The following is a 27,307-nucleotide window of genomic DNA, read 5'->3' as shown; positions in this document are numbered from 1 at the left end:
AGCTCTCAATTTACCGGTCGATCTACGTTCCCATCCTCACCTATGGTCATGAGCTTTGGGTCATGACCGAAAGGATAAGATCACGGGTACAAAAGCCGAAATGAGTTTCCTCCGCCGGGTGGGGGGGCTCTCCCTTAGAGATAGGGTGAGAAGCTCTGCCATCCGGGAGGAGCTCAAAGTAAAGCCGCTGCTCCTCCACATCGAGAGGAGCCAGATGAGGTGGCTCGGGCATCTGGTCAGGATGCCACCCGAACGCCTCCCTAGGGATGTGTTTAGGGCACGTCCAACCGGTACGAGGCCACGGGGAAGACCCAGGACATGTTGGGAAGACTATGTCTCCCGGCTGGCCTGGGAACGCCTCGGGATCCCCCGGGAAGAGCTTGGAGAAGTGGCTGGGGAGAGGGAAGTCTGGGTTTCCCTGCTCAGGCTGCTGCCCCCGCGACCCGACCTCGGATAAGCGGAAGATGATGGATGGATGGATGGATAGTTTATTTACTGGGTTGGTCACTCGTCCTTTATTTAACTGCTAACTTTTTCAGTGTTCAGATAACATCAATATCAGCTAAAATGTTTTGTCACCTCTTCGAATAAAACGCACGCTGTGAAAATGGTTTATTAGATGTGTCAGGTCCCACTCATGTTTGTTACTGTTGCACTGAAACACACTGTTGTTGGAAAAGAGCAAAGCTTGTTTTTTTGACTTTATCTTCATTAGTCAAACTGTTTTATGTTTTATATATATATCAAAAGTATACAACAGTTTTTTTCCATGTTGTGGATTTGTTCATTTTAAAAAGTTACTTTAATAACCATTTATTTGACATAGCATTTTGTTAATGTTTTATTGTGTATAGTTCATTCCTGTTAGTGTCGTAACGATACCAATATTTTGGTACCGATACTGAAATTATTTTGATCCTTTTCGGTACTTTTGTAAATAAATGGGACCACAAAAAAATTGCATTATTGGCCTTATTTTAACAAACAATCTTAGGGTACATTAAACATATGTTTCTTATTACAGTTAAGTCCTTAAATAAAATAGTGACCATACAACTTGTCTTTTAGTATTAAGTAAACAAACAAAGGCTCCTAATTAGTCTGCTGACATATGCAGTAACATATTGTGTCATTTATCATTCTATTATTTTTTCAACATTATTAAGGACAAGTGGTAGAAAATTAATTATTCATCCACTTCTTCATGTACTGTTAATATCTGCTTACTTTCTCTTTTAACATGTTCTGTCAACACTTCTGTTAAAATGTAATAATCACTTATTTTTCTGTTGTTTGATACTTTACATTAGTTTTAAATGAGACCACACATTTAGGTATCATAATAAATGATAAATGGGTTGTACTTGTATAGCGCTTTTCTACCTTCAAGGTACTCAAAGCGCTTTGACATTACTTCCACATTTACCCATTCACACACACATTCACACACTGATGGAGGGGGCTGCCATGCAAGGCGCCAACCAGCACCCATCAGGAGCAAGGGTGAAGTGTCTTGCTCAGGACACAACGGACGTGACGAGGTTGGTACTAGGTGGGATTTGAACCAGGGACCCTTGGGTTGCGCACGGCCACTCTCCCACTGCGCCACGCCGTCCCAATACGATTCCAAGTATTTACAGGATCATACAATGGTCATTTTCAAAGTCCTCATGTGTCCAGGGACATATTTCCTGAGTTTATAAACATGTACATTTTAAAAAAACCAAAGAAGATGCTGTGATGCCAAAAAATATTGACGTAATCATAGTAGTATCGACTAGATACGTGCCTGTACTTTATATCATTACAGTGGATGTTAGGTGTAGGTCCACTAATGGCGTTTGTTTACATTTTGATCCCTCAAGCTACTGTGTGTCGTGAAACATTTTTAGCTATTTCTCGTCCTGCAGGGATGATGCTTTTAAGAAACATGCTTTATTTGTCGCCCGAGAATTTGGAGACGAGGATTAGTGATTTAGAAGTAGCTAAAACACTGCGGACGGCGGATGGATGTTAGCCACTAGCTTGCTAGCCATGTCCTTATACACCTCTTCCTGAGGCCTTTTCAGTGTTAAAATGTCCCCTTTAACGTTAGTTTTTAAATTAAAATGCGTCCTTTCTCCCTTTTCTGTCCACGAAAGTGTCTGCTTGTAAGTACTCCGTGATTGTGTGCTACCCAACATGCTAGTCTGCTCGCATACCAGCAATGTCACGATGTGACTTCGACGCGGATGGGGGACCGGTACGTTTCAGAGGCGGTATAGTACCGATAATGATCCATTAGTATCGCAGTACTATACTAATATCGGTATACCTTACAACCTTAATTCCTATACAACATATTTCTGCTCAAACTCTTAATGGATCTGTCCCAATACAGCATGTACATAGAATAGAATAGAATAGCCTTTATTGTTATTATATTTGCATATAACAAGATTAAAGACTCCAATTTAAGGTGTGGTTGTGGGAACAAATATGGGGTAAAAAAAATAACACAATTGAACTACTATCCAATAAAAATAACAAGCAATCCTGTACAATATACAAAACACTGTAGAAATACAAAATACTGTACAATATACAGAACAAGACAAGAGTACCGAAGTAATAAATAACAATCAGTATCGGACGTATTGCACTCGAAGGGTAGTATTGCAGAGTAGGGTATTAGTGCAGGATATTGTACAGGGGTGAATTATTATTATTATAAGTTAGAGTTCAACATGGTGACAGCTCTGGAGAAAAAAGCTGTCTCTGAGCCTGTTTGTTCTGGCTCTGATGCACCTGTAGCGCCTGCCCGATAGTAGCAGGTGGAACAGGTGATAGCCAGGGTGTGTGCTGTGTTTGGTGATGGTTTTTGCTTTCTTAAGGCAACGGGAGTTATGTAAATCCTTCAGGGAGGGCAGGGGGCAGCCGATGATTTTTTGTGCAGACTTTATGACCCTCTGAATCGCCTGTTTGTCTGCTTCAGTGCAGCTGGCGTACCACACTGTTATGCAGTACGTCAGCAGGCTCTCGACAGCCAAGTGATAGAAGGTCACCATGAGCTGCCTCTGCAGTCTGTTCTTTCTCAGCACCCTCAGGAAGGTGAGTCTCTGCTGGGTCTTCTGGATGACCACAGTTGTATTTTGGGTCCAGGACAGGTCAGCAGATATGAGGGTGCCAAGGAACTTAAAGGAGCTGACTCTCTCCACCTCCTCGCCGTTGATGTAGAGGTGGGCGGGGTCTGCAGTGTTTTTCCTGAAGTCAAAGATGAGTTCCTTGGTTTTTGTGGTGTTCAGTGCCAGATTATTCACTGAACACCACGCTGCTAGTTTCAGGACCTCATCTCTGTATGCAGACTCATCCCCCTCTGTAATGGGACCCACTACCGTTGTGTCATCGGCAAACTTGATTTTGGTGTTCTCCAAGTGGGCTGGACTACAGTCAAGGGTGTAGACGGAATACAGCAAAGGGTTCAGCACACAGCCCTGTGGGGAGCCGATGCTGAGTGTGCGGGGGGAGGATAGATGGGGGCCAAGTTTTACTGTCTGAGGTCGGTTGGTCAGGAAGTCCTTAATCCAAAGACAGGTGGGTGAGGGGGGGCCTAAGTCCAGCAGTTTGGTGACCAGGATGTCTGGAATGATGGTATTGAAGGCGGAGCTATAGTCAATGAAAAGCATCCTGACATAGCTCCCCCGGTGTTCCAGGTGGCTCAGTGTGGAGTGGAGAGCCATGGATATGGCGTCATCCGTGGATCTGTTTGCCAGGTAGGCAAACTGCTTAGGGTCTAGGGTGGGGGGGGGGCAGGCTTTGATGTGGTGGAGGACCAGCCTCTCGAAGCACTTCATGATGACAGCTGTGAGTGCTGCTGGGCGATAGTCGTTGATGTGCTTTGTGGCAGCTTTCTTGGGTACTGGTATAATTTTGGCGGATTTAAGGCAGGGGGGGATGAGTGCCTGTGTCAAGGAGAGGTTGAAGAGGACGGAGATAATGTAGGAGAGCTGGTCAGCACATGCTTTGAGCACCTTCCCGGGTACACCGCCTGGACCAGTCGCCTTCCTGGGGTTCACTGCCTTGAGCACCCGCCTGACCTCGTGCTCCTCAAGAGGGGTACATGTACATGTAAATGTGCATACCTTAAGAAAGTACTTCTCTCTATTGAGATATAAGCATAGAGATAAAGGCACCATGTAATGTGAAAAGGCTGACGTGTTGATACTATAAATGAACATAAAGACAATCATTTGCCTTTGAATATATGGAATACGTTTATAACCTTATTAGACATTACGTTTACACCCCAACCCAACACTGTTTTAGCTAACATAATGAATAATCCTGATTAATAATCGTGATTTCACTATTGATAAAAAATAATCTTAATTATTAATTTGGCCATAATAGTGCAGCCTTATGTGTAAGACTAGATCTTATAAATGATGAACACCCTCTATTTTTATTTATATGGACTAAAAGTACAGTTACGTTTTATGGCATCAGGTGCCATCTTGCAAAATTCTGACATTTGTTTTTATTTGTTTATCTCTTATGTCCGTAAGGTGCTATCTTGCACAATTTACACATTTATTTTTACTTATGTAATTATTTTGTTTCTGCCATATGACTTTTTGTGTGTTGTTTTCATATGCACATTCAATGTTTACTTCATGTTATTTCTTCAAAGGAAATAATTTTGAATGTGTTTTATTTTTTATTTTTTAAAATAAAACTTGGTTAAAAGATTTCAGTATAATTTTGAGCACATTTAAAAAGACAGCAATAATAATGATAACCGTGATAAATTTCATTCCGTGACATACCTAATTTGCACACAATGTACAATACAACATTTTTATTTACATAAATATTTTATTCAAAACATAAGTTTTAAATGTGCAGTATTAATATTGGTTGGAGAATACTATGTATTTGCATGCAAAGTGCAGTGCTACATTGCCTCCCAGAGACAGCTCTTAATTTCGTTCTTTGAAATGCCATCCATCCATTTTCTACCGCTTATTCCCTTTTGGGATCGCGGGGGGCGCTGTTGCCTATCTCAGCTACAATCGGGCGGAAGGCGGTTTACACCCTGGATAAGTCGCCACCTCATCGTAGGGCTTCTTTGAAATGTTTTCAATTTAAAGGTACAATTTATATCTGGTCTATAAAGAACAACATTATACAAATTTGAATTTTGCTAAGAGTAAAATGCAGTGTTTGCAGTGTCATTTCAAACTACTAGTTTTTTATCAAATGAAAGAAAACCTTTTTTTATGTGTGTTTGTGTTCTCTGTTTTTTGTATTCATTGGTTTCTTTAAAAAGTTTGGAAAAAATAGGAAAAAGTTGTAAATCCAATTTTTGGTGGAACGATCAGAGATCCTATGAGGACATTACGTACTTTAATTACTGACTTAGGGTAAATGAGATTGTTTATATGCGCAAGAACGACTGATGTACGGCTACTGCAGTTTCAAGCCGAGATCCCTTATTGAAAACAGCTGTACCTGTTTCCCGCCCACCTTTACCCTTTACCAACCTGAACCCAGGGGAGAGGACTAAACACAGGAGCATTGTTTAGTGCCTGCAGGGATGTGACCTAGGTGTAATGGCGTGTTGGAGAAGGTTAATTTGACTAACTGGCAGCTGGCACTGCATCTAGATTTGTGTCTTATCATACTGAAATATCGGCGCTACCCCAAGGACTGCTTGGCCATAATCAGTCATCTGCCATTCCACTGTAGGGTTCCAGGACGCTGGCGGAAACCCATTTACCTGCTTTCCCACAGGGCACTGGTAGAGACATTATGTGGATTTGTCAGTGTGTCCTCTCTGCACTCCCAAATGTCAACTCTTGAATTATTATGCATGGCAGGCGAGTATGAGAGTGATGGCTCTTGGTGAGGAAAGGTCTGTGTGCATGAGAGATAGTGAAAGGGCGAGACAGAAGTTGGAGAAGTTTGAACTGTGTTGTATTGATTGCATGGATGGAGATAGGAGAGGGGTGTTTGACTTTTTGTCATTGACTATATTAAACATTAACCTTGCCATTTACATTGTTTGTCTGATTAAATAACTTGGCACATGCCTGTATTGGCCTGAAAAATGAGCCTTGTCACAAATGTGGGGATTGGCTGCATCCATTTTCTTCGCCTCATAAAACCTTCAAGTTTAGCAGGCACATAAAACTGTCTTCGAAAAGAGAGGCTGAGGAACAAACATAAAAGGTATACAATAAATGTGTTGTTTTACACGCGCATTCTTTGATACTTTTTGCTTTCCTCCTCTGCTTCGTTCTGTCCCTCATTCTTCCCCTACTTATGCTCTCTCTAACCCGTTTTCCCTTTTGCGCCTGTCGCCCTGACTCTGCTCACAGAATATTAATTGAGTATCATTCCCACAGAAGGTGGCTTGGCCTGTTACTCGGTTTGTCTGAAAACCAATGAAAAGGTGTTATACAGCAAAAAAAGAGTTTGTCTTGATAAGTATTTGTCCTTTTCTCTCTCCATGTTTAAGTATATTCTCCTTGTGTCACTATAAGACAGGGGTCGGCAACCTGCGGCTCCGGAGCCGCATGCGGCTCTTGGTTCACTCTGATGTGGCTCAGCTGCATACTTGCCGACCCCCCTTTTTCCGGGAGGTTTTCCAGATTTCAGTGCCTCTCCCAGAAATCTCCCCAGCATAACATTCTCAGATTTTCACCCAGACAACAATATTGAGGGCGTGCCGTGATGGCAATGCCTTTAACGTCCTCTCGACCATGTTGTCGCGTCCGCTTTAATACTAAACTCTCTGAGTGCCGGCCGGCCACATCTAGTGCGCGGCTGCTGACTCAACGCACAAGCGACTGCAAGGCATACTTGTTCAACAGCCATACAGGTTACACTGATGGTTGTCATATAAACAACTTTAACACTGTTACTAATATGCCCCACACTGTGAACCCACACCAAACAAGAATGACAAACACATTTCGGGAGAACATCCGCACTGTAACACAACATAAACACAACAGAAAAAATACCCAGAATCCCATGCATCCCTAACTGTTCCGGGCAACATTATACACCCCCGCTACCACCAAACCCCGCCCCCCCAACCCCACCCACCTCAACCGACGCACAGAGGGGGGGTGGTAGTGGGGATGTATAATGTAGCCCGGAAGAGTTAGGGATGCATGGGATTCTGGGTATTTGTTCTGTTGTGTTACAATAAAAGCCCTGCTTCATGCTGCCTGCCCTAACAAAATATGAGTCTCGGAAAGCTAGCGTGCACAAAGCGATCGCTTGTGCACGCCAGCTCTCCCAGACTCTTATTTTGTTAGCGCAGCCAGTATGAAGGAGGGCTTTTTATTTGTGAACATAAGAAATGTGCAGTCGGCTTTTAGAGTTTTGATGGAAGGTACGGGACAAGAGTCTGTTGATATAAAAAGTGTCTCTCGCCTTCCTCTCGGTCATTTTTTCTTAATAATGATCTCGCAGCAGCCAGCATCATCTCACAAGACCTTTGGGTGCCTTGAATGTCAATCAAGCAAGCTACAGAATTTGCCGCCAATGTTTTTCTTGTAAGGTGTATGGAAGCTGGATAAATAAGATGCCGAAAACCAACCACTTTCATGTGGTATTGTACAGAAAGGAGGACTTTTTTTGTCCTCCATTCAAAAATGTGGGCGCTATCATCACTACTGTCTGATTCCAATCAATGCAAGTCATCAGAATCAGGTAATACACCAACTTATATTCTTGTCTTCGTGAAAGAAAGACATCTATATGTGTTTCACATGCTTTTATTATCATTTAACACATTTAACCTGTTAACAAAAATGTCTCTTTCATAAATAAATGATATATAGTATGAATGAGGTAGATCCCCTCGATTTGGTCAAATGAAAAGTAGCTCACCTGCAGAAAAAGTGTGGGCACCCCTGCTTTAGAGTATAGAGATTAGCTGACACATTATTATTATTAGTGCATCTCATGGGGGTTAAGTCTCCCCTTGTCAATAAAAAACTAGTGACACCTCTGTTTCTAACTTTAAGCAAGTGCCTTTGAGTGCACCACAGTTACGTATGGACAATAACATGTTCAGGATAGGTTGATTGGCAACACTAAATTGGCCCTAGTGTGTGAATGTGAGTATGAATGTTGTCTGTCGAACTGTGTTGGCTTTGCGATGAGGTGGCGATTTGCCCAGGGTGTCAGGGTGTACCCCGCCTTAGGCCTGAATGCAACCACGAGAGGGACAAGCAGTAATAACTGGATGGACGGATGGATGGAAGTCAGACTTGTATGTAACTTTCTCCTGTGTCGCTACAAAGAGATGTACTATATTTTTCCATTTCTTCAATCACATTCTTCCTTGATCTAAAATGCTGGTGTTCTGTGTGAACGCTGATAGAGAGCTTTGATGATGTTATGACATATATGTCATAATGTCATATATTGTCTTAACACATAATGTCTAACCCAATGATTCCTTTTTTCAAATCCGTGCTGAGTTTTTTTGACTTTCCCATTGTCGCGTTTGTAACCGAGTCTAATGACTGCATCACATGAGCCTTATTTAAATGTGCTCAGAGAAGTCACAGGTGTCGTCAATTACAATCACTCACATGAAGTTAGGAGGCCATGCCATGAAGCTAATTTGATTGGATTGTAACTTTTCTACATCACCAAAATTGATCATGTATGTTGCCTTATGTATACTTTTGTCACATTTTCAGTAGACTCATAATACATTCATAAAAGAACCAAACTACATGAATGTTTTTTGTGACAAACAAGTATGTGTTCCAATCACTTTATCACAAAAAAATAAGAGTTGTATTTATATATATATATATATATATATATATATATATATATATATATATATATATATATATATATATATATATATATATATATATATATATACATTTTCTACCGCTTATTCCCTTTGGGGTCGCGGGGGGGCACTAGTGCCTATCTCAGCTACTATATATATATATATATATATATATATACACACTTATATGTAATGTCATTTATATATCAACATCCATCACGTTTTTTGTACAAACCCCGTTTCCATATGAGTTGGGAAATTGTGTTGGATGTAAATATAAACGGATTACAATGATTTGCAAATCATTTTCAACCCATATTCAGTTGAATATGCTACAAAGACAACATATTTGATGTTCAAACTGATAAACATAAGAATTGGATGCCAGCAACATGTGACAAAGAAGTTGGGAAAGGTGGCAATAAATACTGATAAAGTTGAGGAATGCTCATCAAACACTTATTTGGAACATCCCACAGGTGTGCAGGCTAATTGGGAACAGGTGGGTGCCATGATTGGGTATAAAAACAGCTTCCCAAAAAATGCTCAGTCTTTCACAAAAAAGGATGGGGTGAGGTACACCCCTTTGTCCACAACTGCGTGAGCAAATAGTCAATCAGTTTAAGAACAACGTTTCTCAAAGTGCAATTGCAAACAATTTAGGGATTTCAACATCTACGGTCCATGGTATCATCAAAAGGTTCAAAGAATCTGGAGAAATCACTCCACGAAAGCGGCATGGCCGGAAACCAACATTGAATGACCGTGACCTTTGATCCCTTAGACGACACTGTATCAAAAACCGAGATCAATCTAAAAGATATCACCACATGGGTTCAGGAACACTTCAGAAAACCACTGTCACTAAATACAGTTCGTCGCTGCATCTGTAAGTGCAAGTTAAAGCTTTACTATGCAAAGCGAAAGCCATTTATCAACAACATCCAGAAATGCTGCCGGCTTTTCAGGGCCCGAGATCATCTAAGATGGACTGATTTAAAATGGAAAAATGTTCTGTGGTCTGACGAGTCCACATTTCAAATTGTTTTTGGAAATATTTGACATTGTGTCTTCCGGACCAAAGGGGAAGCGAACCATCCATACTGTTATCGACGCAAAGTTCAAAAGCCATCATCTGTGATGGTATGGGGTTGCATTAGTGCCCAAGGCATGGGTAACTTTCACATCTGTGAAGGCACCATTAATGCTGAAAGGTACATACAAGTTTTGTAACAACATATGCTGCCATCTAAGCGCCGTCTTTTTCATGGACGCCCCTGCTTATTTCAGCAAGACATTGCCAAGCCACATTCAGCACGTGTTACAACAGCGTGGCTTCGTAAAAAAAGTCCAGACCTGTCTCCCATCAAAAACGTGTGGCGCATAATGAAGCGTAAAATACGACAGTGGACACCCCGTACTGTTGAACGACTGAAGCTCTACATGAAACAAGAATGGGAAATAATTCCACTTTCAAAGCTTCAACAATTAGTTTCCTCAATTCCCAAACCTTTATTGAGTGTTGTTAAAAGAAAAGGTGATGTAACACAGTGGTGAACATGCCCTTTCCCAACTATATTGGCACATGTTGCAGCCATGAAATTCCAAGTTAATTATTATATGCAAAAAAAAATGTATGAGTTTGAAAATGAAATATCTTGTCTTTGTAGTGCAATCAACTGAATATGGGTTGAAAAGGATTTGCAAATCATTATATTCTGTTGATATTTACATTCAACACAATTTCCCAACTCATATGGAAACGGGGTTTGTATAACTTACATTTTTAGATGACGAAAACAAACATCTTCAAACCTTTCAAAAGCCCAGGGGCCCATTTGTGCTTGGGGCAACATCCCCACTTACCGCTTCAGTTTGACGTCTGTGTTTATGTGGAGTTTCTTCAAAGTACATCAGACTTTTCTTAATTGCAGGACCTCTTTTACTTTCTGATCTACTCACTTTGTTCAGTGAATGATTTTACTGAAGGTCTTCCTAATAATTGTTTCATTATAGAGTGTTTTATTTGACATATTCATTAATGTGTAATGGCTAAGAGAAGCAGTGGTAATATTGCACTTTATCCCCTTCACTCCCATGGCATTTCATTTTTTATCATAACAAATGACCTTTTTTGCAGTGGTTCACAAAGTACACCAGTGTGTTAAGTTAATTCTGTTTGAGTCTATTGCTTCATCTTTATCATGTGAATTGTTAACAGGACGTCTGAGACCCATTCCTTTTTCACTTAACCATAGAGTCCATCTTTTTTCTGAAGAAACGTTCTAAGTATCCGTCATTTTTTTCTTTGAATGACATCTTTCACATAGTTTGCCTATTCGACACATCATTCTAATCATCATATCTGGTAAAAGCGTTTTTTCATTCAATACCGGTTACAAATGTTTCTGATGTTACATTAATAGTCCTACACAATAGTAACTCGAATGGAGAAATATGTGTTGCCTCTGCAGGTAATTTCTCTCTAATCCCACATTTCTTATATCCTATCTAACTCTTCTTTCATGACCATACTCTCCTGAGGCCTCATTTAATGGCCTCAGCTCGAAGTACTGCAAATAAGGATTTGCAAGCTTGACTGCATTTCTTTGCACGCTTTATACATTCTCAGAGAAACTATGCCTCTAGATAAAACAAAAGACAAAGAGCAACTAGTCTGGCATCAATGCCTCCCATCTGCCGTTCAGGTCAAAGGGACTCGATGAGAGGTTAAAGAGATAGATGGGGGGCAGTGAAAGAATGTGACAGATCATGACAGATAAGATAATAAGGGAAATCAGATTTCTGTTACAATTCCTGTTGTGGCCTAGCTAATGGGCAGAGCAGAGTTCTTCTGAGATTAATACTCACTTTTTTTTACCCCACTTACATTTTAAGAAAGTGACAAGGAAGACTTGTAATTTCCGATACTTCAGATTTCAGTTACTTAGTATTTTGAAGTTATTGGGAGACGGCATCAGTCAATTTAGACATTTGCAATATATCAGATATATATTTGCAATTAGATACATGTTGGGATTCATCGTTGTACTGCCAAGTGAGTGTTTTTTTCAATCATAGCACAGAGATAGTCTTTAAGCATTTCTCCCGTCCAGAGGCAAAACCCAGTAACTCAATTTTGGTCAAAACTGATTTGATAATAATTTTGGAGTTCCTAGGTGATATGCTTTACATTAGTGTATGCGATGTTGTAATTTGTTCCGTAAGTAAGCTGTTACGCGCATGGCAGGACCTCGCAACTACCACATAACCGTGTAGATACAACAGAAAAACCTAGTATCTCAAGGGACCAATCGGAGCTTCTTTGTCAGTCGCCTTTTTGTCTTTAATGAGACATTTGCACGAATGGGGGCCGACGGTCAACCTGATTATGTGATATTATGGCACGAGGGGATATTTGGAAGATTGGCCCAGGACGTTGCAAGCACCTTCATTAAATGTATTGTTCTTGATTCTTCCCCTTGCATACTCTTTTGGGCAGATAACTGTGGAGGTCAAAATAAAAACTGGACGCTGTACACGGCTCTTGCCCAATGTGCAAACGCAGAATGGGGCCCACCCGGGATTGTGATAAAATATCTGGAGAAAGGGCACACGTTCATGAGAGCAGATTCAATCCATGGCTCAATCGGAAAGAAAATGAAAGCTCAAGAAAACATCTATATGTTTGATGACTTTGTAAATCTTTGTAAGACAGCATTTTCCTTTGTTTTCGCAAAATCAGCTAGAAGTGAGTTACTAGGTTTTGCCTTTGGACGGGAGATTTGGTATTCTGTGATTTTGTTGGTCAAAAAGTATAAAAAAGTAAAGTAAAATGTCATTGAATCATTTGAGATAGAAACATTGCTTTGGGCTTTTTTGAAAGCTAAAAAGCTAGATTTGCCCATTAGTCAACAGCTTTCAAAGTGGTACTGACACTGAAGAATATGAGTTAGAATATACTTTTCATGCACTAAATTAGTCTGATTTCTTAAATAATTTGGTTTCTTTAATTTGCACACTGACAGTACATGTGAAGTTCTATTGTAGTTTTAGTGCTTCATCTCAAATGTGACCGTTATTTACTTCAAATGTTGGCCGTACGCAGTGTTCCTCTCAAACACTATGTGGAAATTGTGGTCATATCAGCCTGTTTAGCTATGCGGGGATGTAAGTTGAGGAACTGCAATCTGCTAATAAGATAAAGCGAGAACCTAGAATATAACAAATGACAGATACAACATGGAAAATGCCAGATGATGGGCCGAGCTACAAATGTACTGTACATTGACTGCAGCAATTAAATGAGTAGGAATCCTGCTTGTAGGACTTTGAGGTGTCTCACATCACGCTATTTGCCTTGGAGCCATCTGTTTATTGAGGTTTTTTTAAAATGTAATTTTAAGTAATGAGTCAAAGCTAAACAGATCCAAGATGGGGAACAGACTGATAGAATAAACAGGTATCGCTGTGAGCAGTTCAGTTGCTTCGAAAGCCAAACAGATGGCCTGCCTTTGAGGTTTTCATATACTGGTAGGATGCATGAAGTCTCCTGGGAAGCCGATTCATGCTATCAATTAGCTACTTCATCATTAAGATTTTTTGGGTATTGTAAAACAAAGTTCACCTGTCTAAGTATGGCCACAAGTCTAGATTTCAACCAAAACACATTCACATCCTGTATATTGTTTTCATGCTCTGAAAAAGGGGTGCCCAAATTTGTCCTGCCGAATTGTCTCATTTGGCATGTCAAAGGGTGGCTTCCCAAAATTAATACATATTCATACTGACATCTTACAAGCTCACACAATCATTGACGGCATGTCCACAAGGCCAACTAATATATTTTCCAGGCTGTAAAGCATATCTAAATATAAGCCGCACCCATATCTTTTTTGGACAAATGTTATTTTGTACATATTTTGGCTGCACAAGTCTATCAGCCGCTGGTGTAAACATTGAAACATGAAATATTTACACAGGCACTTGCTTTTATTCACAACATACTGTACAGTGCCTGGCAGACAGTGACCTACTGTAGAGGTCATTGAGCACAGTCTTCATCCTCCTCTGGCCTTTCAGGCTCCGCTAAATGATGGTGGATTTCTGTTCCATACGGCAGTTTAACATTTTTTTATTGATGGCCAGATCAATTGCCTTTGACTTTGGAGCTGCGCATTTCGTTGTTTCTTCTCCTGGACGACATTAAGTCCATAACACTCAGTGGTTGAATGATTGTGTGAGTACATTTGATTTTATGGGAACAATTGAATTTGTCAACTGAGAATTTGATTGGTCTGATGTAATCAGGCTGAATTTATTGGCGGCGTTTTAATTTGCTGCAATGTATAAAGCGCAGGGTAAAAAAATAGCGGTTTGTATAATCCAGAGATAACAGTAATCACCATTTATTAAACATGAAGATATTCACTATCTAATGGCGGTATGGGGCTAAACTCCTTACTCATGTTGGTGTTGTGCACTTAAAATCGCTGTTTTTGGCCCATGACCCATTTTTTTCAGAAGGTTTGGGCATCCCTGCCCCAAATGATATACGTTTTACTTACCACCACAAGTATTTTAATGACAGTAACAAGCAGTGTTGGCCATTATACTTTAAAAAAGTAATTGGTTACAGTTACAAATTACTTCTTCCAAAATGTATTGAGTTTGTAACTCAGTTACAGAGTAATTATTTAATCAGCAAAGTAACTATAATGTTACTTTTAATTTTGTTACTTCATACGCTTTTATTTCTGATAACAGCTTAAACGTCAAATATGTTTATATTAACTGATTGAAAAATAAAAACGCTATATACAGTATTTTTGAAAATTTGGCATTTATCTGAAGTCAATCGATTGCAGTGTGCCATATGATATGCATAGAAATAAAAATGTATATAAAAAAAATATTCTGTAAATTAGAAACATTAAATATTGAAAGTACAAAACCAATTACAGTACCAAAAATGCAAACTTAAGTAAAAAGACACAAAGGAACATTTTGCTTTTAAGTAGTGCATTTCTCTTCACTTGTTTACAAAAATACAGCCTGAAAGAACTTTCAATAAAAATGTTACAAAGTTTTGGGCAAATAAAGTAAACATTTAAAAATCTTCTTGAATGAGGCTCTGATAATAAAATTGCATTTGTGTACCAATATTGTTTTTTTTTCTTAAGCAAATTTTAAAGGGGAACATTATCACCAGACTTATGTAAGCGTCAATATATACTTTGATGTTGCAGAAAAAAGACCATATATTTTTTAAACCGATTTCCAAACTCTAAATGGGTGAATTTTGGGGGATTAAACGCCTTTCTATTATTCGCACTCGGAGCGATGACGTCACAACGTGACGTCACATAGGTAATCAATCCGCCATTTTCTCAAACATATTACAAACACCAAGTCAAATCAGCTCTGTTATTTTCCATTTTTTCGACTGTTTTCCGTACCTTGGAGACATCATGCCTCGCCAGTGTGTTGTCGGAGGGTGTAACAACATGATCAGGGACGGATTCAAGTTGACTTATGTGGAGTGTGCATCGATTAGCACGGCATGCTAATCGATGCTAACATGCTATTTAGGCTAGCTGTATGTACATTTGTACATACAAATTTAATGCCACTAATTTAATGGACACCCACATTTAATGCCAAACAAACACTTACCAATCGACATATTTTAGTTGTTTCAGTGTCACAAGATGCGAAAGTCCTGATCGTTTGGTCTGCACATTTTACCGGCGATGCTAAGACAGACATGGCACAGAGATGTATGGATATCCTGCAGATGCATTTCCAACGATAAAGTCAACAAAATCACAAAGGTGAGTTTTGTTGATGTTATTGACTTATGTGCTAATCAGACATATTTGGTCACGACATGACTGCCAGCTAATCGATGCTAACATGCTATTTAGGCTAGCTGTCTGTACATTTGTAGCTATATTTGCATCCAGCCTTTCCCTGCACCCACATTTAATGCCAAACAAACACTTACCAATCGACAGATTTAAGTACCTCCAGTGTCACAAGTTGCGAAAGTCCCGATCGTTTGGTCTGCGCATTTTACCGGCGATGCCAAGGCAGACATGGCACAGAGATGTATGGATATCCTGCGACACTCAATCGTTGGTTAGAAGGCGATCGCCGAATAGCGTCAATAGATTTTCGCTCAATAGCGTCAGTTTCTTCTTCTGTTTCGTTTTCGCTATCTGCCTCCATACTCCAACCATCGGTTTCAAAACATGCGTAATCTGTTGAATCGCTTAAGCCGCTAAAATCCGAGTCTGAATCCGAGCTAATGTCGCTATATCTTGCTGTGCTATCCGCCATGTTGGCATCACTGGATGACGTCACAGGAAAATGGACGGTGGCTTCACAGATAGCGAAAATCAGGCACTTTAAAGCCTTTTTTCGGGATATTCCATGATGGGTAAAATTTTGAAAAAAAAATCGAAAAATAAAATAAGCCACTGGGAACTGATTTTTATTGGTTTGAACCCTTCTGAAATTGTGCTAATGTTCCCCTTTAATAATGCAAGCAAGTAATTACCTTTGATTAATCGTGATTAATCCAAATTTCAAAATATGATGAATCTGATTAAACAATTGCCATTACTTGTGGTGGGATTGGGTTAGCAGCAGCAGCAATTGTAATTATGGCATGTGTCGATGTACGGTGCGATTCGAGTTGCTGAAGGGCAGACGTGGATAATCACTTTTTCCTGGGCATAGCTTGCATATTATATCAACATGCTTGCCTTTAATTTCATTGAGCGAAGAGTAGTGCCGGTACGTACAGTTTGAGAAAGCTACTTTTTAACATCCCTGGCTTGGACTCGTCGCAATTATGGCGCGCTTGTTGTGTGTCAGTCAGAGCGTGCAATGAGACAGCGCATTTACAACGGCGTCATCATCCCCCCCGGTCCCCTTTTCTCTCTGCAGGCAGCTGATATGTGGCTGAAACCTGACACACTGTGTTTCATTCATTCAAACTGTAGTAATGAGCCATTTCACATTCTCAGTAGCGGCGTTGCAACAATATGTACCGCAATTAATTACATACTCGTTACTGAAATAAACTATGCTGATATTACCAACACTGGTAATAAGATTACATCAATACTACTGTTTTCTAAGCTTTGTAAAAATACTCACCACGATTTTAAACAAAAATCAAATCGATCATTATTCAGCTAAAAATTGCGACGTGATTTGAATTGCGAGTTTTATATTTTATTCATTTGATTACACAAAAATGCTAAAATGATGAGTGAAGGAAGTCATCTTATTTTTCAACCTCCAATCAACATATTATTGTCTGAAGTTTCCACACATAAGACATCCATCCATCCATCTTCTTCCGCTTATCCGAGGTTGGGTTGCGGGGGCAGCAGCCTAAGCAGGGAAGCCCAGCCTTCCCTTTCCCCAGCCACTTCGTCTAGCTCTTCCCGGGGGATCCCGAGGCGTTCCCAGGCCAGCCGGGAGACGTAGTCTTCCCAACGTGTCCTGGGTCTTCCCCGTGGCCTCGTACCGGTTGGACGTGCCCTAAACACCTCCCTAGGGAGGCGTTCGGGTGGCATCCTGACCAGACGCCCGAACCACCTCATCTGGCTCCTCTCGATGTGGAGGAGAAGCGGCTTTACTTTGAGTTCCTCCCGGATGGCAGAGCTTCTCACCCTATCTCTAAGGGAGAACCCTGCCACACGGCGGAGGAAACTCATTTATATTATACTCATTTATATTGTCTTATGTGTACCCGTAATCTTATCCTTTTGGGTCATGACCGAAAGGATAAGATCACGGGTACACATAAGACAATATACAATAATTTACTTTCCCCAAAAATGTTCTTAATGTGTACAGCAGCCATGTTTGCATACACCGTCCTTGGTCGCTTGTCAGAGCCTTATCGTCATCCACCCATTTCAATGTAAATCACCGGAGAAGTTCCTTCAGTCATTATACAAAATCACCATTAAAACATTTAGCAAATACTGTACAGTAATGCTGTAACACTGTACAATATTTGCAAAATACAATACAATCAATCAATTAATCAATCAATGTTTATTTATATCGCCCTAAATCACAAGTGTCTCAAAGGGCTGCACAAGCCACAACGATCTCCTCGGTTCAGATCCCACATAAGTGCAAGGAAAAACTCACATCCCAGTGGGATGTCAATGTACCGCAGATGGAAGTTATGTTTGTTTATACCACAATGACTGCTTTGGCTGTTTCCCAGATGGAGGAGAGAATGACAAAATAACTCAGCCTCTTGCGTTCAGGTTATTGCAGTAATTAAAACTTCAATTTTAATTTGATGTCGAATAATTGTCCAGCTCTACTACTCCCCACTCATGTTTGAGTTTTTACAGTACAAACACATCTATATTTGCAAGCTATTAGTAAATAAAGCATTTAATAAGACCCTGTACATTTGGTTAGAAAAGGTCCTAGAGTTGTTTGTATACTTAATTAATGGTTACAATTACAGGTACTGACTATGAAGTAATCATTTACGTGTGTTTCGGTGTGTAGGTTTGTTTATTGGGATGCTTGTGGGTTATTAATAAGCAAAAAAAGATACAGCCAAATTAGACAATTGCCCTGTGAAGTGATTACCTTGCATCATTGCACTTGTTTGACTTCTGGCAAGATGGTATTATATTATCTGATCACATTTGCCTTCCACTTTACTAACTGAAGTCTGTTGGTCTGCATGAGGGAGATGCTTGCTTGGCTGCACTGCTATTAATGTGCTCAGACTAATTGCACAGAGGGGAGCAAACAAAAGTCCTATTTAGTCCCTTTTAACTAGACTGAAATATGCAGGTGATGTGCACATCCTTCTTGTCACTGTGATGTATGTGTCACCTCCATCAAGTGCTAAGAATAGCACTTGGTGAATAGTTTATGTATACTGTTGACGCAAAAACTACTTAACAGACTTCCACACAACATTGAGGATGATTGTAGCATGGGCCATAAAAGAACTATTAAAAATTTGGTGCTGATCGAGATCCAGTGGATTGTACCATTTCACAGTACTAATGTGAAAAATCAAAACAGAGGACGGCTACAAGACACAGGCTTTTGCACTGGAACTGATGGTGTATGTTCATTTCAGAGGCGATTGCTCTCTGACGGCAAAAGAAGCTCAGTTTCCCCTAAAATGTAAAAAAATAAGTGATTAAATATATAGTGTGTACATGGTATTCATTAAATATGCGCTACAATGCGTTTTTTTGTTCCGAATCAACTTCTTATCACTGGTAACGACGCAGCTTTCCTCTTTCTCATTCCCGCAGCTTCACGGTGCTTTAAAGGGGAACATTATCACAATTTCAAAAGGGTTAAAAACAATAAAAATCAGTTCCCAGTGTCTTGTTGTATTTTTTGAAGTTTTTTTCAAAATTTTACCGGTCCTGGACTATCCCTAAAAAAAAGCTTTAAAGTGCCTTTTTTTCACTCTCTGCGAAGACACTATCAATTTCCCTGTGACGTCACACAGTGCTGCCAATGTAAACAAGCAATGGCAAATAGCACAGCAAGATATAGCAACATTAGCTCGGATTCAGACTCTGATTTCAGCGGCTTAAGCGATTTAACAGATTATGCATGTTTTGAAACGAATGGTTGGAGTATGAAAGTATTGAAGAAGAAACTGAAGCTATTGAGCGAATAGCTATTGACGCTATTCATAGCCATAGCATGGCCGAATAGCTGCGTTAGCATCGCCGGTAAAATGTGCAGACCAAACGATTAGGACTTTCGCATCTTGTGACACTGGAGCAACTTAAATCCGTCGATTGGTAAGGGTTTTTTTTGCATTAAATGTGGGTAGAAGGAAACGTAATATAGTTGCAAATGCATCTGCAGGTTATCCATACATCTCTGTGCCCTGTCTGCTTTAGCACCGACAGTAAATAGCATGTTAGCATCGATTAGCGTAGCATGTTAGCATTAGCTGGCAGTCAACATCAACAAAACTCACCTTTGTGATTTCGTTGACTTTATAGTTGCAAATGCATCTGCAGGTTATCCATACATCTCTGTGCCATGTCTGCTTTAGCACCGCCGGTAAATAGCATGTTAGTATCTATTAGCGTAGCATGTTAGCATCGATTAGCTGGCAGTCACGCCGCAACCAAATATGTCTGATTAGCACATAAGTCAACAACATCAACAAAATTCACCTTTGTGATTTCGTTGACTTTATCGTTGCAAATGCATCTGCAGGTTATCCATACATCTCTGTGCCATGTCTGCTTTAGCACCGCCGGTAAATAGCATGTTAGTATCTGTTAGCGTAGCATGTTAGCATCGATTAGCTGGCAGTCACGCCGCAACCAAATATGTCTGATTAGCACATAAGTCAACAACATCAACAAAATTCACCTTTGTGATTTCGTTGACTTTATCGTTGCAAATGCATCTGCAGGTTATCCATACATCTCTGTGCCATGTCTGCTATAGCACCGCCGGTAAATAGCATGTTAGTATCTATTAGCGTAGCATGTTAGCATCGATTAGCTGGCAGTCACGCCGCAACCAAATATGTCTGATTAGCACATAAGTCAACAACATCAACAAAATTCACCTTTGTGATTTCGTTGACTTTATCGTTGCAAATGCATCTGCAGGTTATCCATACATCTCTGTGCCATGTCTGTCATCGCCGGTAAAATGTGCACACACTCCGGCACATTCAATGGGGGTCTGGCGGAAGATTTCTTGCCACTTTTGCATTTTCGGGCCAGTGGTGCAACTTGAATCCCTCCCTGTTAGTGTTGTTACACCCTCCGACAACACACCGACGAGGCATGATGTCTCCAAGGTTCCAAAAAATAGTCGAAAAAATGGAAAATAACAGAGCTGAGACACGGTGTTGAAAATGGCAGCTGTATTACCTCGGTGACGTCACGTTCTGACGTCATCGCCAAAAGAGCGATAAACAGAAAGGCGTTTAATTCGCCAAAATTCACCCATTTAGAGTTCGGAAATTGGTTGAAAAAATATGTGGTCTCTTTTCTGCCCCATCAAGGTATATATTGACGCTACATTGGTCTGGTGATAATGTTCCCCTTTAAACCGTGTAGATGCTGACATCCACAGAGTTCATACATTGCAGCGAAACGAGATGAGTCATTGGATAAATGCTGGGCTTTGTCCCGCCAGTCGGACGCTCAGCGTCTCTGGGGGTCTATGGAGCAGTGGGGCTGACACCAGCCGGTCCGGACGCTCAACTTCTGCATGATGATTGGATGATCTGTCTAAGGGTGATTCCCTTTTTGATCGACAGCGAAATGAGAGAATCAGCGATCTTGCGTTGTAAACGTTCGTGGGAGCATTTTTCAATATTCATTCTGTTGTTCTGAGTTGAACCAAAAACTTTCCTGATCCTCTTATCGACATTTTCTTTGTTAAAAATGACTAGCGACAAATAGAGCTTATTTTTCTGGTGGTTTTTTTTGTGTTTGGAGACTGACTTCTTTCACTCTGCAGTTTCTGTCCCTGTGTGTGTGAATGGGTAAATGCGGAAGTAGTGTCAAAGCGCTTTGAGTACCTTGAAGGTAGAAAAGCGCTATACAAGTACAACCCATTTATTTACCAAGCAGCGGGTGCTGCTGAGCCCCTCCACCATCTCAAATCACTCACAGGCAGACATACTTCGCACTAGCCTCACTAGCGAGCTAGCTAAGTAGCAAGCTGCACATAATGGCAGATCATTTAAATGTTTTTATTTTATTTTTTTTATCGAACAACAACCATACATTTATAATGCACACAAACTTTGTCTTCGTTTTGTGTGTTTTTTGTTTATTTGCATTATATTTGGATGTATTTATTGGTTTGTATGATATCCATTAAGTAAGACTACGTATCATGTTGAAGGGGGCAGGAAAATATAAGATTTTTCTTCATCCTGCTCCTTCTTAGGCATTGGTGTGTAAATGTGTAATTGTATAATTGAGGTATAATTGTCTATCGATCAAAGATGCACATCAATGAAGGAGATAAATAAAATATGAATGAATGAATGAATAAAAAAAATGCACATAGGAGTAAAAACTATTGTCATTAGTGGCAACGATTGGAGATACATCTGCAGGTGTAGAGAGGAGCTTCTCCTGTTTAAAGTGGCTCAAGTCTTACACCCACAACACAATGGCCAAGTCCGTTCAAGCAGCCTATCTCTACTAGCCATTGAGAGGACACTTGTCAAATCCCTGGAAAATAAGCTTTCTTGGTACAACAGGGTCACAGATCACTTTTAACCAACACATTTTATGATGTAGGCCAGGGGCGTCACTAGACCTAATACTGTACTGGGGCACAAATAATTCATGTGAGCGTGCAAAGCGCGCAAGCAAAAACATTTTTAGCACTTATTTATCATAAAAAATACATAAATAGTGCTTAAAACTATGAAATCATATCAGATTATGTTGTAAGGATCTTTGATTAACCACCTGAAATTTACTAATGCATTTGACCTACTTGTGCACTTTTTTACTCCAGACTTCTAAACTGCTACTGGTAAAAGCAAAAACAAAGAGCAATGATTCTTTTTGAAATATTTATTGCAGTAATCATCTGCAAATTTAACATCTACAACTCATCTCTGCTCTTGCTCATCAACTTCCATCTCTCCCTCACCTCTTCCTGCACCATGCTGCTACACTTTGTTTGGACAGACATGGAAATATTACAGTAACTGTGATACAGTTGACCAGTGGTTCCCAACTGGTGGGTCGTGACATAAAAGTGGATTATGTGTCATTTTCAGGGAGTCGCAGTCAGATGTGTGCATGAAAAAAAAAAGTTTAGGTAGAAAAAAAATCAAATTGTGGCAACAAAACCAGATATTTTTAGCCATTTTTCTAGTGACTATTAGTGAGTATTTTAGCAAAAGGCAAACCGACTAACAAGTTGGAGGAGGACTCAGGACAGACATGGAAATATATTTTTAAAAAATCTAAATGGGGCAACAAAACCCGATATTTTCAGCCATCTTTCTGGTAACAAATACAGAAATGTAACTATTTTTTCTAGAAACAAAACCAGATGCTTTAGCTGTAGCCGTTTTTCTGGTGACAAAACAAGATTATTTTAGTCAAAGACAAACCGATTAACAAGACAAGTCTACTGTGCTATTTTTCTGTGACATAAACTTGAATGATTTAAAAATTATGCTCACGACTTGATGATACGGAAAAATGTTTTTCTTCCTGAAGATAAACCATTTGAGAAGCATTCAACTCACACATGCTTACTCAAAATCATCATTGATCCAGAGCCCTGAGCAGAACCAGCAGACAATAACCAACATGTTCATTGGAAATTTCCCTGACAGCTCATACAGCAAATGAATATGTTTGTCTTGATACAAGGAATAACATTAGCTAACTTAGCATGAACTTAAGACAATTATGTTGCCTAACTAGCTAGGACTTCACTTACATCTCTCATTCCTCGCTGCTTCTTCCCTGCTGCGGGCAAATAACTTTCTGATATCCATCTAGGAGCTACAGTTTGAGTCAAATCAAAATCAAAATAATATAATTAACAAATTGTAGTTGGCTACACGTGAATAAATTGCCATATTAATTAGCCATGTGCTTATTGTTACGTAGAGATGAAACAGTAGCAATCAATTACCATACTAAGTAGTATGTGCGCTGTAGTCTATGTTATGTAGACTCAAAACTCTGAAGCGTTTTTTTATTGATGACAATTTTACTGGGGTACTCAGATAAATACTGGGGCACGTGCCCCAGTGAAATCTGTCTGGCGACGCGGCTGATGTAGGCCGAAATTGAGCTTACCCTCCTTGAGAGACCAACATCCGCCACTGGTCCATTTATTTTTTGTCTTTTAAACAAAGATGTCAAATTTAGGGCAGCACGGTGGAACAGGTGGAACAGGCCTTCTTATTGTGAGGCGTCTGCCTCACAATAAGAATGCGTTGGGTTCAATCTTCGTGCTTGGGGTCTTTTTGTGTGGAGTTTGCATGTTCTTCCCGTGACTGCGTGGGTTCCCTCTGGGCACTCCGACTTCCTTCTTCCTCCAAATACATGCATCTAGATTGGCCCTAGTTTGTGAATGTGAGTGTTAATGTTGTCTATCCGTGTTGGCCCTGCAATAAGGTGGCGGCTTGTCCAGAGTGCACCTCGCCTCCAGCACTCCCCATGACCCCAAAAGGGACGAGCAGCAGAAAATGTATGGATGGATGTCTAACTTTTTTTCTTTTCGGCCCACATCATCATGAAGACTGTCACTTTAAGAATATTAACTTTTTTTTCCTATTTTTGTGAAAATAATGCATCTGCACTTGGTTGTTTTTTTATAACTACCATTTTGAAGAATTCGGTTTTAAAACAAAAATGTTGACTGATGGAAGAAGTGTGAAACTAATGTAAACATTAGTGTCTGTGCTCTGTTTCATCTTATGTTTGCTATGCCCATTCATGTACTGTGCTTGTGTGTGCTTCCTCCTATAACTCAGATGTCTACAGAGCAATTGGAGGTGTATGTGAACACCCAGTTTGATGAACTCCGCAGATTAGTACATCTTGAAGAAAAGAGGACCTTGCACCTTGTAGATCTCAAAGAGGCATACCTGACAGCATCTGCTGCAGAGAAAATTGCAGAGATCACTGTTCAAACCGAGCACCTCCAAGAAGAGATGGCCAGCATCACTAAGCAGATTTGCATGCTGGAACACACTCTGGTACCAACAGGAGATCCTGTCCGGGCAGCAGTGGACTTTGCAGAAGCGCCAGGACCAGTCCATATATTAACGGTAACCTTTCCTCCATTCACATTATGCGTTTTACCCCGCTCACACAGTCAATACTGGCTCTACCACTCTGGAAAAGGTTAGCAATCTGACACAGATGCTCACCGTATGCCTCGTTGAGCATACACATAACAATTATCATTACTCGGCCATGGCTGGCCATGGCTGGGAACATTACGCCTATTGTCGGTAATGTGATTTCTTATAAACTACCCAGATAAATGTCCACATGAATGCACAAGTGTATATGTGGTTCTGAAAAGCTTCCAGTGGCCAAATATCAGAATTCATTACAGACACAAAGAAATGCACAAGTTGAATAGCTGTACTGGTGTTTTTTGGGCTATGAACAAGATCAGGACTTGGACTGTAAGTCAGAATTTTAAAGGGGAACATTATCACCAAACCTATGCAAGCGTCAATATATACCTTGATGTTGCAGAAAAAAGACCATGTATTTTTTTAACCGATTTACGAACTCTAAATGGGTGAATTTTGGCAAATTAAACGCCTTTCTATTTATCGGTCTTTTAGCGATGATGTCAGAACGTGACGTCACCGAGGTAACACACCCGCCATATTCATTTTCACATTACAAACACCAGGTCTCAGCTCTGTTATTTTCCGTTTTTTCGACAATTTTTTGGAACCTTAGAGACATCATGCCTCGTCGGTGTGTTGTCGGAGGGTGTAACAACACTAACAGGGAGGGATTCAAATTGCACCACTGGCCCGAAGATGCGAAAGTGTCTGCCGCCAGACCCCCATTGAATGTGCCCAAGTGTCTTCACATTTGACCGGCGATGCTAAGACAGACATGGCACAGAGATGTATGGATAACCTGCAGATGCATTTGCAACGATTAAGTCAACGAAATCACAAAGGTGAGTTTTGTCGATGTTGTTGACTTATGTGCTAATCAGACATATTTGGTCACGGCATGACTGCCAGCTAATCGATGCTAACATGCTACGCTAATCGATGCTAACATGCTATTTACGCTAGCTGTATGTACATTTGAAACTAGATACTCACATTTAATGCGAAACAAACACTTACCAATCGACGGATTTAAGTTGCTCCAGTGTCACAAGATGCGAAAGTCCTGATCGTTTGGTCTGCACATTTTACCGGCGATGCTAATAAGGCAGCCATGCTATGGGCCACTTCATTAGGTACACCCACGCTATGGCCGAATAGCGTCAATAGCTATTCGCTCAATAGCTTCAGTTTCTTCTTTAATTTCGTTTTCGCTATCTGCCTCCATACTCCGACCATCTGTTTCAATACATGCGTAATCTGTTGAATCGCTTAAGCCGCTGAAATCCGAGTCTGAATCCGAGCTAATGTCGCTATATCTTGCTGTGGTTACCGCCATGTTGTTTGTATTGGCAGCCCTGTATGACGTCACAGGGAAATGGATAGTGGTTTCGAAGACAGCGAAAATAAGGCACTTTAAAACTTTATTTAGGGATATTCCGGGACCGGTATAATTTTGAAAAAAATTTAAAAAAATACAACAAACCACTGGGAACTGATTTTTACTGTTTTTAACCCTTTTGAAATTGTGATAATGTTCCCCTTTAATAGATGTTGTAACTTAAACTTAGTCACACGGACTGTACACAGAACTGATGAAGGACATTAATATAGAGTAATAAAATAATTAAATGCAATAATTAAATGAAACAAAAGGGAACAACTGATTATGTTTAACCCTGTGGTTGTCTTGCACACTGGACAACAAGGAATGGCAGAGACAGCATTATTGGGAGAAGAAAGTCCCAACAATGAGAACACTGTTTTACGTTCTTGTTGTATGACAGGTTCACAATATATTCTATTTTCCAATTTTTTTTCTATTTTATTCATAATCTATTCCTATTAACCTAAGATGTTTATATCCTATTCTACTGTATTTAAATTATGTACATGCAATTGTTCTTGTGGTACTCATTGGGCTAAATCTGGGACATCGGATACTACATTTGAAAATAATTTAATTTACATTAGTTGAATTTGTCTCGTGTGTCATGTGTGTGGCTATGACAATCAAGTTCCTTAAATCCTTGAACGGCACTGCTTATTTATCACTGTCCAGTTAGTAGTAGAAGATCATTTGACATGTTCATAGATACTAACTTTGTTCTCCATGTTTGCGGCATTTAAGCGGCATAGACCAGGCATGGGTATAATGTTGATTTCTCCACAGAGCATTTCAAAATTTTTGATTTCACTTTCCTTTTGTTTGGGTCAAAGAAGAGTTTGCCTCATGATTAGGAGATTTAATGAATTGCAAAAAGGTATGACACTCAACGCATCTGAGTGTAACTGTAGGCACACACTGTATTCTTATGACACGCATAGACTACTGTATTTCTATGTAGCGTGTACTGTCACTAGTTATTAAGTGAATCTCGTAACCCAAGATTAAGTTTTACACCAGTTTATTGGAGCGAGTTTGTCAACACGAATCATGATAACACAGAACAGCGTCAAAAACCAAAGACCATTTGTAATGAACGTTCACTGTCTCGTTGCTAATCGTCACCTTCTCTTAAAAAAAATATACAGAAAAATAATCCACAAAGTCAAAAAGCATCATCGCTCAAAATAACAAGTGTCATATACTGTATTGATGTGTTTACCATTGTGTTTGATGCATAGAGCAGAGGAGAATT

The 27,307-nt window shown here is 40.0% G+C and overlaps 1 protein-coding gene across 5 annotated transcripts in view; it reads left to right on the top strand.

Annotated features, from left to right (window-relative positions):
* trim44 (tripartite motif containing 44) overlaps window positions 1–27,307 on the top strand; it is a 201,163-nt gene that overhangs the window by 27,834 nt on the left and 146,022 nt on the right. For all 5 annotated transcript variants that reach the window (XM_061917629.1, XM_061917626.1, XM_061917628.1 and 2 more), the window contains one exon: window positions 24,333–24,629. In XM_061917629.1, the coding sequence (XP_061773613.1) occupies window positions 24,333–24,629 (297 nt within the window). The remainder of the gene's footprint in view (window positions 1–24,332; window positions 24,630–27,307) is intronic.

This window comes from Nerophis ophidion, linkage group LG12 (genome assembly GCF_033978795.1).
Source record: "Nerophis ophidion isolate RoL-2023_Sa linkage group LG12, RoL_Noph_v1.0, whole genome shotgun sequence".
NCBI lineage: Eukaryota > Metazoa > Chordata > Actinopteri > Syngnathiformes > Syngnathidae > Nerophis > Nerophis ophidion.
The sequence above is the reverse complement of the archived record's forward strand: the minus strand, read 5'-3'. Positions and strand labels throughout refer to the sequence as shown.